At 32.4% G+C, this 12,934-nt stretch overlaps 1 protein-coding gene across 1 annotated transcript; it reads left to right on the top strand.

The window, feature by feature from the left end:
• Positions 1-12,259, top strand: gbb (TGF-beta family member glass bottom boat). The gene is made up of 7 exons (XM_088232721.1): positions 1-434; positions 565-751; positions 4,643-4,797; positions 5,052-5,252; positions 8,962-9,038; positions 9,501-9,635; positions 11,837-12,259. The coding sequence occupies exons 1-7, from the start codon at positions 62-64 to the stop codon at positions 11,960-11,962; spliced, it is 1,254 nt and encodes a 417-aa protein (XP_088088847.1). The 5' UTR covers positions 1-61; the 3' UTR covers positions 11,963-12,259.
• The last annotated feature ends 675 nt before the right edge of the window (positions 12,260-12,934 follow it).

The following is a 12,934-nucleotide window of genomic DNA, read 5'->3' as shown; positions in this document are numbered from 1 at the left end:
GCAGTTTCCTTCGAGTAGCCCGTCCGTCCACTAGTAGCGGTGGTCAATTCTGACATCTGACATGGCGCATTGTTTATATCGTGTTATATTCAGTACAGTTTTATTATGTGTTTTTATAGTGGTAAAAGCCTCCTTATCAGGACTTTACGTTGACAATGGACTGGACCAAACTGTCATCCAGCGAGGCATGACACACAAGGAGAGGATGCTTGTAGAACATGAAATCTTAGACCTTTTGGGCCTTCCAAACAGACCGAGGAAGTCAAGAAATGTTCCTTTAAATAAGTCAGCTCCTATATTTCTCCTTGATGTTTACAAATCTTTAGCAGATGAACACGATATCAGGCCGACCCGCAGCTCAGAGATAAACCTGAGTGGAGACGATCTTCACGCGATTGATCAGAGCGACGTTATAATGACCTTTCAAAGCAAAAGTAAGTGGCGCGAATTTCAAATATCCTATAATTTAGCATTTTTTGCATCATATGTAATAATATGTTAATATCGCTTTTACATAATACTAGAGTGGAGAACATCACTCTTAAAGTTATTTGACCTTTACAGATCATCATGGTGCCGGATTAAGGCACGAGAAGGGCAGAAGATTGTGGTTCGATGTTTCAGAAGTACCCCTAGGTGAAACAATATTCAACGCTGAGTTGAGGCTTTATCAGTCGTCTAATTACTCTCTCGATCCTGAGAATATTTATACAATAAGTGCACACAAAATTATTGCCGTCGATAATAATGGGTAAGCTAATTAAAATTAACAGCTTAGAAAAGGGAAATATCGTTACGTTTCAACCACTCGGACAAAGGCAAATTGTCTTCTTCGTTTTCCTCCCATAAATCGTTCATTTCATTTTCCCCGTTAAAATTCAATTTCGATTTTATGAAACAATTGGATATTGTTGTCGAAAAAACATTATTCCACAAATAATTAAGTAAATTAATGGTATCGAATATTGAAATTTTTTGATTAAGCTTCCCTTTCTTTTGTTTAATGAAGTGTAACACAGCAAACTCGTTTCCAAATTGTTTTGCGAACTTTTCCGCTTGCGCCTTCAATATTAGTCCATCGATAGAAAATCCTGCATTTCTTTGCGTACAAAACCATTGGAGCAATGCTTCATCGACATTAGTACGATCGCACTTTCCATTTTTTTTGTGTCCGTGATATTCTTTTCAAATCCAGACAAATAAACATCCTTATTTTTTCACAATGTTGACACTGGATGAAGATAGAGAAAACTTTGTACACACTTCCACATTTTTCATGCCACGTTCGATTTTTCGAATAATTGCCACTTTTTCACGAATTGAGAGACACTTCCTTTTGTTAATAGACATGTTTATAATTCAGGGGTTAGGTTTTAAGAACTTATTTGACATCACCCACTTGTAATGTTTATTGTGTATTGAAATAAGCATAGAACATTAAAACATCTGAAAAACACATTAAAAACCCCAGAAACAAGCATGTCACGTATAAACTACAAAAGCAGATGTAAATTATAACAATGTGCCGAACCGGCACTTACTAGGTTCACAAAGCTTGGGTTTTATAAAAACCATGTGTGATAATTTTTCAATATTGCCGGTGAAAAATCTAATTAAGTACTTATACCCGTAGGCAGAGACAAAACTTAAGGTGAGTAAAGTACATTCTTATCTCATATGCAAAGAATAACCCAAAGGTGAAGACAATAGAATGTACTTACCTCAACATAAGGTTTGTTTCTGCATACGGGTATTAAACACTTACATACCTCATTAACATAATCCGATCCCAACGCTCGGCGGTATTTATCCTTTGCGTTAGCCGACCATTTGGATTTTATTACTCAGGTTCTTATTTCGAGAATTATGTTTTTAACATTTGAAGATTTTTGTGTAATTTTGACTATATTTTTGTTCGGTATGTCTGAGAAGCAGCTCGTTATAACAGTGAATAATTGTATGGAGAAAACCATGAACTAAAATGTAAACTAATGTTTCCTCGTTACATCCGAGATCTCGCTATTTCCGTGATCGTTATAACCGAGTTCGACTGTATAGTGTTTTATGCTAAAATAATTATCTTAATAAAAAAAGTTATTGAAAAAAATTGCACTTGAAGTAATATATTATTTTTAAATGGTACGACTTTTTCGTTACCTACGTAATACTTCTTGACATATTGTAGGGTATGCACTTGTAGGTATTTTTTGTTATCTTCTCAGGCTCATAAAACGATATATTATAATATATGTCGCATTAAATATTCTAGGCACTCGATGATTTTAATAAATTGAAATAATGAAACAAATAAAAACCATCGTCATACGTTCTAGATTGGTACACTACGGTAGATAGTTTTGTTACCTGTGCATAGCTGCGCATTGTCTTGCCCTCACCGGCCTTCCAATTTCTACCTGTCGCATGATAACATTCATTCATAAATGCCATTCTTCCAAAGAGACACTACAAAAAACAATGGTTGGAATTTGCGCCAGCGGAAGGATCGCATTAATTAATTTTAAATCGTTCTTAATATCTTGACTACTTTTGGGAGCCTTATCTGTCTGTAATTCTGTTTATATAAGCTGAAATAAATATCATTAGCTTAGTTATTTTGTAAATTTAAGTTATTTTTCAGCATACTTCATATTTTTCGTTCAATGAATCTTATACTGTAAATAGAAAATATTTTTTAGTAAACCGGTTTGACTTTACAAATTAGAAAGCATTATATTTTATGACATTGGGATAAAATGCAAAATAGAAGTGGCCCTAACAGCATTTAACAAAATGGAAAATCTTTTTTGTGACGATAATATAAACTTTAAGTTGAGACAACAAATGGTTTAATGTTATATGTAGTTGGTCTGTCTTAATGTACGGTGTAGAGGCGTGGACGTCTTAAAGCATTTGAAATGTAGATGCACCGTAGAATGTTAAGAATATGTTGGACCGAAATAATAACCAACATTGAAGTAGGTATTGAAGGAGCCAATACGAATACTATTCAATACCGTTAAGCTCCCTAAGATATTATAATTTGGCCTTGACGGGAAAGACCTAGGGACGTCGGGGGATCGGAAGAAAACAGCTTTCCTGGCTTCGAAACATCCGAGCATGGACCAGAATTAGAACTCTAGAGGAGCTGTTTCGCACTGCTCAGGATAGGAAAGCTTTCTCCAAAGTGGTCGTCAATGTCGGGGGGACCCGACAAGACACTGAATATTAAATAACTTGTAATATGGGTATTTACTGTTATTTACGTAAACAACTAAATAATTTGTCTAACTCAAGTTTTATTTGTTAAAATGTCATCAATTATTACTATGTTTGAGAAGTTATGTTGCAAAAAAATTGTCAACCAATAAAATTGCAAATTTTCAAAAAAACGCGCCTTACCGTACGTCGCATGCGCACTAAAGCTCGGGTTTCCTAGGACAGCGGTGCCCGTATTTTAACGGCCGTAGTGAACATTAACGCGGTTGACAGCCGTCGTAACGGTGACTAGAGAGTGGTATTCTATAAAAATGGTGTTGATAACACCGTTAAAAAATAAAACCACTCTCTAGTCACCACTACGACGGCTTTCCACCGCATCACCGTTCACTACGGCCGTTAAGATACGGGCACCGCTGTCCTAGGAAACCCTAGCTTAAGCAAGGCAATGGTGGAATTTTTCGGCGGTCTTTTTGACAGAAGAACATGTCTTCTTGTCGCGTTAGATAAAACATCAAACTTATGAAAAAAATATTCACGATTTAAATAAATTATTTTCTTTTTGAAATTATTAATGAAATTTGGTGCCATTACTTCACAAAAATCCGTGATGAAATCTTAATAATAATTTAAGTTACCTGCGTGCTAAATGAAATCTTAAAGAAAGCGTAGATATTTATTAGAGATTTGATATTACTTTATAATATAATACATTAAAAATTTATTCCATGTTTATTTTGGTATATGCCTTTTGAAAAGTGTACAAAGTAATAAGTGATAGTCTTAATTTTATGTTGGTAATTTAAATCATAATTCAAAGCATTAGTTTTCCAATTCAAATAAATTTATTTTACCAAAATAACATAACAAATTACAGAATATTTAAGGCGTTATATTGGGACAGCATATCCATAACCCTTCAGCAATGGTTCAACATTATTAAGGTATAATATTCTCCAATAGCAAGAGTATTTGCCTCTTAAACATAGTTTCACTCATGTGAAAAATGTCGATCTCTAACATGATAATGTTCAACTGCCTGATTGCTCTAATCGGTATGGCCAGAAGAAGGTTGGTTCTGGAAGCCGGGAGGTAAAACAGTATGTGCTGATACTGTCGGAGATAGCCATCAGGAACATAAAAATTAATACCCTTTAAAATAAAACCCCTTATCAGACTGAAAAAATGGGTCAGTGTGAACCCATCCCTTCTAAGTTGCAAACTGTTGGTCCCAAGCATGCCCAAGAGGAATGCAATGGGATAGAGCCACGGAAAACTACTCCCTCATGTAGAGATACCTCAGAATTTTTTTTGAACACCAACATGAGGAGATATCTCGCCTCGTGCGGACTCCATAGTCTTACTCTAAAGTCTTGTCTGAACTAACGAGTTCCTCATTTAACCCTGTTATTTTTTTCTGTTTTAGTGGTTTAGAACTTGAATTAATATCAGCCAAAAACACAAGTGCTGCAAATGATGGATGGATTGAAGTAAATATAACAAATGCATTTATGTATTGGATTGCATTTCCTTCTGAGAACAAAGGAGTTTATGTGAATGTACATTTACATACTAAACCTGGTAATAAAAATATAATATGACTGTAATCAATCATAGTGAGTCTGCGTTCGAGCGAAATGAAAAAATAGTTCTGCGTTCAAAGTAGAACTAAAACCATGGACAAGTGTTGATGTCAATTTGATAGATTTTCTCAAAGAATTTTACTGAATCCTGTCAAATTGTAATCTGAGCTTTGTTGGTCTTAAGTATCTCTAATACTCTAGAATCTCTACAACAACAAAAAAAATATTATTGAAAATATTTTATGTTTCTAGAGCACGAAATTCGTCCCGAAGAGATTGGACTAGTGAGCACTAAAGGTGAAGATGAGAAACAACCATTTATGGTGGCATTTCTGAAAGCGTCAGCAGGACTAAATGAGAGAGTGATGTCGAGGAAAAAGAGAGAATCTAGAAAACATAAGAAGAATCATAACTATGGGACTTCAGAATCATATGCACGGAACCCTTTAACAGGTATTAATTTATTTAAATTGATATCTGAAAATTTTATAATCACAAAAATAAAATTAATGATTTTCCAAAATCCAGTATTGTTGAATTTTGCTTCAATTTTATATACGTTGAACAGATGTTTAATTTTAACATATTACAACAGAGATGGAGAATATTTTAGAAAAGGGAACATGGATGTCTTGGCATTAATGAGTTTAAGTGGCCATTTTACGCACTGTAACATTCTCTGTTCTGTTCTGTACGCTTGAGCATCCATATTTATTCAATTCTTCTGTCTGTTGATTATAGTTAAGTTAAAGTACCGAAACCTTTATTGATGTGGGTGAGATTCATCTGACTGAATTTTTTCACCTACATACTAGGCAATGCCGAAGAATGATAAAAAATAAAGTAGATTTGGTTCACTGGCAAAATGTCTGCTTTATCAATAGGACATTTAGGAATGTTTTCGACATGATCTGAGAAATATCATTTCATTCTGTAAAAGTTTTTCGGCAATATTCGGCATTTTACAATGAGGAAGTTCAGTGGTTTTTTACATTTTGTTATTCGTCAACAGAGACTATCAAACTAAGCCAAAAATATTTTTATGTATCATATAAACAGCGCTATGATTTTTTAGAGTTATGCGATTTTGAAATGACTTTACCTGAGACATCACAAGTTCACTATGTTGAGTTTTGCTGATTGGTGAATTGGCTTCCCGTAAACTGAAAATCAATCGCAATACTCTATTATTGGTTGATTCACAAGAACTCGTGATGTCATTTAAAGTAACAATGTTTGATTATGTCCAAATGCTTGCAGACTGGCTGGATTTCCTCCCTAGGGAGTTGTTCATATTTAAATTTATTTCAACAGAGAGGGAAAAAGTTTTCGAGAAGGGAATATGGAAGTCTAGGCATTTACAGGGCTTATGACCTGTCATTGGCTGGTTTAAGTGGCCACTTTACACACTGTGTAACATTCACCATTCTGCCCATGTTTGAACATCCACATTTCCTCAACTCTTCCATCTGTTGACTTTTGTGAAGTGAAAGAGCTGAAACCTTTATGAATCTCACCCACGTGAAAAATAACATTTTTGAGAAACTTTGCCTTACAATTAAATTCTCTAATTTTTACCGCACGTGAGAAATATTTTTTACATCGAATTTCCTGTAGCACTGAACTTCCTCATCATCTAAGTGGTAAATTGAACATAAATATATACACATAAACATATTCAGGTTTCTGGGCCCCAAAATATTCAGTTTGTTTCCCGAACATTACAAAACCATGAACCGAATTCATTTAAAGAAATTTGTAATAAAATGGTTACTGGATTTAAGTAGAGAAAAAATTAGAAATCTTACTAAAAAACATTCTAAAATAATAAATGGTATATACAGGTGTTCATTAAACCCTGTCACATCCAAAACCACGATGATCAGTATGAGCAAGAAGACATATTGGCACATCAAAATATTTTTTTAGAACGAATAAAATTAAAAAAAAAAAAATTCTAAATATTTTTTTAAATATGCTAATATGTCTTCTTGCCCATACTGATCATCGTGGTTTCGGATGTGACAGGGTTTAAAAAACACCCTGTATATTGTATAACTTTATAATAAATTAACTAGTAGGTATAGTGTTATTGTTTATTTTTGCATAAAAATGTCTGCCTTAAAACAGGTTGTACCTAGGTAGGCAGACTAGACATAATCCAGAGAAATCTATTACCTAAGTATGTATGTAGTAGATAAAGAAATTGTAATTTTTGTTAATAAACCATTATTTTTATTATTATGCACATTTCAATCTCGTTTAGCACTTGCCTGACTAATTGGAAGATAATATTATCTTGAAATTATTTAAGTTTTAATCCTGTTTATATGTTGTTTTCATTCAGTCAACTAAGAAAGAACACCCATAAGTTTGACTGTGTTTTTTTTAATACTTCATTGCAGCATATTCATAATTATTATTGTTTACTTACTTTACCCTCGATAATAAAGAGTACCATATCTTTATTTTGTAGGTACCTACTTTCCATTTTCAGTGTACCAACATTACCAATGTTACAAAGTGCAATAAAAGATTATGATAATGTGTGTCTTAATGAATAGAAATGATCCATATGAATGTAACAGCTAAAATTAGTCTAATTAAAGTTCCATTTCACTATTTCCATGAAATAATGGACATGATTTAGGGCACAATTTATGGGATTGCCATTTTAGATATCAATTTCAGCATTATTTTTGTTACATAAAATGACACTGATGAATATTAATTATATTTGTCTTCTCTTTTAGCTAAATGATGTAATAAAAATATATTTATTTATATTTTTTAATTGATGTCAGCAAACACTTTTTTTTATTAGTTGATCTATTAATTAATATTTAGTTCACAAGTATATTATTATGTTTCCAGTACAAACGAGCACACAATAATAGTATGTAGCATCACCAAGGACTTTCAAGTTACACTCTTAATTTTATGATAATTAAATAAATATTAATACGTAAGTTTATTCCCTTAGAAAGTTTTTGGCTCTGCTGGTAGTTGGTTGAAATTTTTATATAAAAATATATCAGATTATGTTGATATGTAAAATCTATTATTACCACATTATTACCAATAAATAAAACATCATTTTGACTAGCTCATTTTTAAATCATGAGTTCTTGTTTGCTCTCACATAATTTTATATGTAGAGTAAAGTTGGATGAGGAAGTTCAGTGATTTAAAAAAAAAAAAAGTTTGTAATAATCTAACAAACTAAGCTGAAACAAAAATATTTTTATTTTTATGTATTGTTCATAGCTACAATTTTTAAAAGTTTTTTAATTATGAAATTACACCACCATATGAGTTCAAGTTGGTGAATTTTCCTGACATTTTAAAGGAGAACCCCATACCTGTCAAAACTAGCTAAACGTTGAAAAACATGGCTACCCGGATACCGGAAATCTATCACAACACATAACAACTCTATAATTGATTAGTTATTGTTCACCTGAACTTATGACTTTTCAAAGTTAGTTAATTTTTATCAATTTTTACACACATTTTTGAGATACTTCTTCTTACAATTGAATGCACTAATGTTTACTACGTGTAAGAAAACATTTTTTATATCCAATTTCCTTTAGAACTGAACTTCCACATTGGCGAGGCTGGGAGCTGCGACAGTCCTAATAGGCTCAGAACCTTACTGTAAGTTGCCCAAATGTTCTCGTCGCAGTGAACTTAGGCTGTGGACTCTTAAGTAGAGCATAATGCTCTCGCAAAAATCACCTAGTCACCATCATGCGAAGGAGCTACAGAGGAGGTATTTGTCAAGGTTTACGTTTGACCTAATGAAACTTACGCGAAACCAAGTGAGGGTTTTTACTAGAGTCTTTACAGGGCACTGCTGATTGAATAAACTCCTTTCTAGAAAGAACCATTCTTAATGTAGGGTTATCTTTCTGGAAATCAAACCCGTGACCCCCGAGTGTGAAGCCAGTGTTTTCCCATTGCAAAACGAGGGTCACCATTTGTAAAGGGGTTTGAAAAACTGTAATAAGATTTTGTTACAAATGTGTTGTTATTTTGGTGCATTGTCTATTTATAAATATACATTATTTACAATTTATCTTTGTTCATTGTGTAAAGAGTAGTAACAAAATTGACAAAATATTTTTTAAATTAATCTATGTTTTCATTTGTTGCTTAGATTCTCCGACTCATTGGTCATCAAGGAGCTGTAAGATTCAAACTCTGTATGTTAGTTTCAAAGATCTAGAGTGGCAGGTAATTATTTTTTACATCAAATGGTCTTAAAATAAAAGTAAAACACTTATTTTTTTCAGCAATTATCAAGACAGTTTTTAAAAAAACATTTTCAATAATGCAGATTTTTTTAAAAAAAATCATGTTTTTAAAAACAAAACTATTTATGGTTTTACAACAAATACACTGTTTTACTAACAATGACTTAATACAGATATAGTATAAGCATTATTTTCAACAAAAAATACCATAATTATTATATCTTCTTGTCATGCTGCTCCTATTGGACTTTGGCGACCATCACATGAAACTCCTCTTAATCATTGGGCGTTCTCAGAGCCGGATCTACCGTAGGTTTAGTGGTCAAATAACTAGACACTTGCTTATAAGGGAGGGGAGAATAATTAGCTCGTATTAATGTTAATCCCATGTATAATTCAAGTATTTAAAGAGCAGTGCTTCTTTATAAATGTCTTATTACAGGATTGGATTATTGCACCCGATGGTTATGGAGCTTTCTATTGCAGTGGTGAATGCAATTTCCCCTTGAATGCTCACATGAATGCGACAAATCATGCAATAGTGCAAACATTAGTCCACCTATTGAATCAAAAGGATGTAAGTTCAATGTTATTTATTACATATGATGCAATTTGTTCAAATCCTCACGCTAACATGTAATGGAATGATAAAATACATGTTTGCCTGGTTTAATTTTTTTTTATTTAGATTCAACAAATGATATTCTAAGTTTTTTTGTTAAATATATCTTTGCCTATGTTAAAAATATGCACTATCAAATAGAGCCCTTGAACTTTGTAATCGAAGAGTGTTGATGATAAAATGAATTAAAGTATACAGTGGTACTTTGTCAAGTCAAAATGTAATATTTTTGATAAATATGCATCACAGTGTGTTTGAAAACTGTAGAGTGAAAGCACACATGTTTCTGAAGATACTATAGTGTTTTTTTTACAGTTAAGCACATTAATCATCGATTTATTAGTGACCGAGCGAAACAAGATTTTCAGCCTAAACTGAAACCGAATTTCGGCTTCTGTTCTAGTTTTGGCCAAAACCAAAACCGAAATTTTTCAAATACATTGAAAGTCACTTCAAAACGTCCAAAATTAGGCGATTTTATTCTTAAAACCTACTAATTCATTAAAATAAGTGATAAATAAAATACACAATTAAATGAAATGCAAAAATGTAATGGTCCGTTGTTATGTGTTACATAAAACTTATATGTAACAGTTCTTTAATGTATGATAGGAACTTTAACTTATTAACTATAAAGGAATTTCAAAAATATAAATATAAAAGATCTTAGTACTCCTAACTATAGTCAACAAATCACTATTTTTTTATTTTTTATGTTAGACAATGGCAATAAAAATAACTAATTATTTGAATGGACAACAATCCAATACCTCAAATTGTGCTAATTTTCCACCCGAGTACAGCCGAACGTAATCCGACACATCCCAACCGCAGGTTTTGGCCGAAACCGAAACCGTGGCCTAAACTCATTTTACTGGTTGAAACTGAAACTTCGGTCGGTCACTACATTTTTTGTTTTTAACGACATATGTGAAAATTTAAACCTTTCCTTATAAAAAATACCTTTAAATAATATACTAAAGTGACCAAAGCTTAAGAGTTTAACCTTTTATTGCTGTTTAACCAATTTGTAACTAAACAAATATGTTTAGCTTAGCTATTATTTATATTTTAGCTTTCTAGTTTTTCTGTATGACAGTAAAGGAATAGAGTGTTTAGATCAAGATTCTGCCTGGACGAGTGTTTTCTTTTGTACGAATACTATTTGAGCATCTTTAATCCATACAAATATTATAAACGCGGAACTGTGTTTGTTTGTTTGAGTTTCTTTTACTTCTCGACAGAGAGACCGATTGACATAATTTTTTTGCATAGCCGGAAAGCCGGAGAGGTGGGAAGTAAAACATGATGCATATTTTTAATAACGAATTTTTAAAAACTTCAATGAAAAAAATAATTATTTGAAAATGAGTAGTTGGTGAGGTGGGATGTCAAAAGGAATCAATTTGAAATTAATTCTTTAAATTTGTACTTGTATAATTGACTTGCTTTATCTATGGTTAGTTTGGTTTGCTTTTCGTTTGGTTTTGAATTAGGATTTTGAATTTGTAAACAGAATAACGATGCTCACAATATACTTACGGATCATCGTATTTCTTTCATAGCGATATTTGGAAGACCAAGCTACTCTCAATCTTGATAAAATATATCATCCCATCGGGAAAATTCTTATTGATAAACGATACAACTAATTGATGTTATTACATCGGGTTGTGGTCCTGCGGCTAGTGTCTCGGACTCACGGACCAAAGGTCCGTGGTTCGAATCCCACTCTATCCCAACTCAATTCCATTTTCTAATAGTGAATTATTTACAACTCGTTGAAAATGGCCCTCAAAACTAAATATTTGGGTAAATCATAAGAACGTAAATATTTATTTAAAAAAAAAAAAAAAACCTTAATAATTTCTCCCAATACCACGTGAGCGAAGCCGTGTGTAAAAGGTAGTATTATAATATGATTATGTATAGATATAATAAAAAAGTTTTTTACTATTTGATTTAAGTCTATTACGAAGATGTCATGAACCTTCTTATTTTTTTTTATTATATCTCTTTCATATTTCAGTTTTATTTTAGTTTGATAGTAATTTGTAGATCATTCCTGGTTGTGTTACTATAAGCTATGTCTTTGTATTGAATAAATGTATGTATTGTTGTTATTAATTGAAATAAATGAACAAGTTTTTTTTTAGGTACCAAAACCTTGCTGTGCCCCAACAAAGCTGACACCAATCTCGGTTTTGTTTTTCTTAGACGACTCTAACGTAATATTAAAAAAGTATAAAAATATGGTGGTGAAAAGTTGCGGATGTCACTGAAACATACATCATACAAATTCAACCGGTGTGAACATTAGAAAACATGTAGTGTTTTTATGTGATACAAGTTCTTCCATTTACATTTCTATAAGTGCCATCAAGTTTGTGAATGCTTTGTTAAAATATTACATGTACCTACTTATATCTTAATTATTGCTGTAACATTGTGGATATTAATTTTAATATTTTTATTTGACTGAGATTCAACGAACAAAATTGTGAAATGTTTTGGACTCCAAGCTTTTTTTTGTTATTAAGAACACAATTCCTTTTGTAATTATACTTATTCTCAAATTACTTTGGTATTTTTATATTTTTGCTAATGAATGTTGATAGTATATTGAAAGTGGTGGTTTTTAAAAGGGATGAAAGTATGATTAAATATGAGTTCATTGTGAATGGAGATATTCTGAATAAGTTTGAAGAATTTGTGTATCTGGGAAGCAAGTTTACTAGGGATAGAATGACTGAGAAAGTTATTGAAATGAGGGAGAGTGTCAGGAACAGCCTTGGCAACTCAATCTTGGCAAAAAAATGTTTGTCGTATGAGGGAAAATAAGTATTTCACAGTGAAAACCTGGTGACCTTTATGTATGGGAGCAAAGTATGGAATTGGGAAAAGAAGGATGAAAGTAGGCTGAATGCTGTCAAAATGCGATATCTCATGCGAATGTGTGGTAAAACTATGTATGAAAAGTTCACAAATGTCGAGATCCATGCATTATGTAAGGCTGAGACATCATCATCGACAAAATCATGTAAGGAGTTCTGCATAGGTTTGGACATGTAGAATGAATGAACAGCGAAAGAAAGGCTAAAAGGATTTAGGCTGCGAATGTTGATGGATGCAGAATACAAGGAAGACTGAGAAAGACATGGCATGACCAAATTCTAATACTTGATGATGGGCATGTCAAAAGTCTGGAAATAAAAGAAGATGTACGAATGTAGAGAAAGCGAGGTCTGTATGTA

This window comes from Micrasema longulum, unplaced genomic scaffold (genome assembly GCF_059751315.1).
Source record: "Micrasema longulum isolate JH-2025_06_02 unplaced genomic scaffold, ASM5975131v1 h1tg001012l, whole genome shotgun sequence".
NCBI classification, from domain to species: Eukaryota; Metazoa; Arthropoda; class Insecta; order Trichoptera; family Brachycentridae; genus Micrasema; species Micrasema longulum.
The sequence above is the reverse complement of the archived record's forward strand: the minus strand, read 5'-3'. Positions and strand labels throughout refer to the sequence as shown.

Excerpts from the sequence above, each read along its gene's own strand:
- gbb (XM_088232721.1), top strand. The coding sequence starts at position 62 with ATGGCGCATTGTTTATATCGTGTTATATTCAGTACAGTTTTATTATGT. Across the intron at positions 752-4,642 it reads ATTGCCGTCGATAATAATGG|TGGTTTAGAACTTGAATTAA; the intron begins GTAAGCTAATTA and ends TTTCTGTTTTAG. Across the intron at positions 4,798-5,051 it reads ACATTTACATACTAAACCTG|AGCACGAAATTCGTCCCGAA; the intron begins GTAATAAAAATA and ends TTATGTTTCTAG.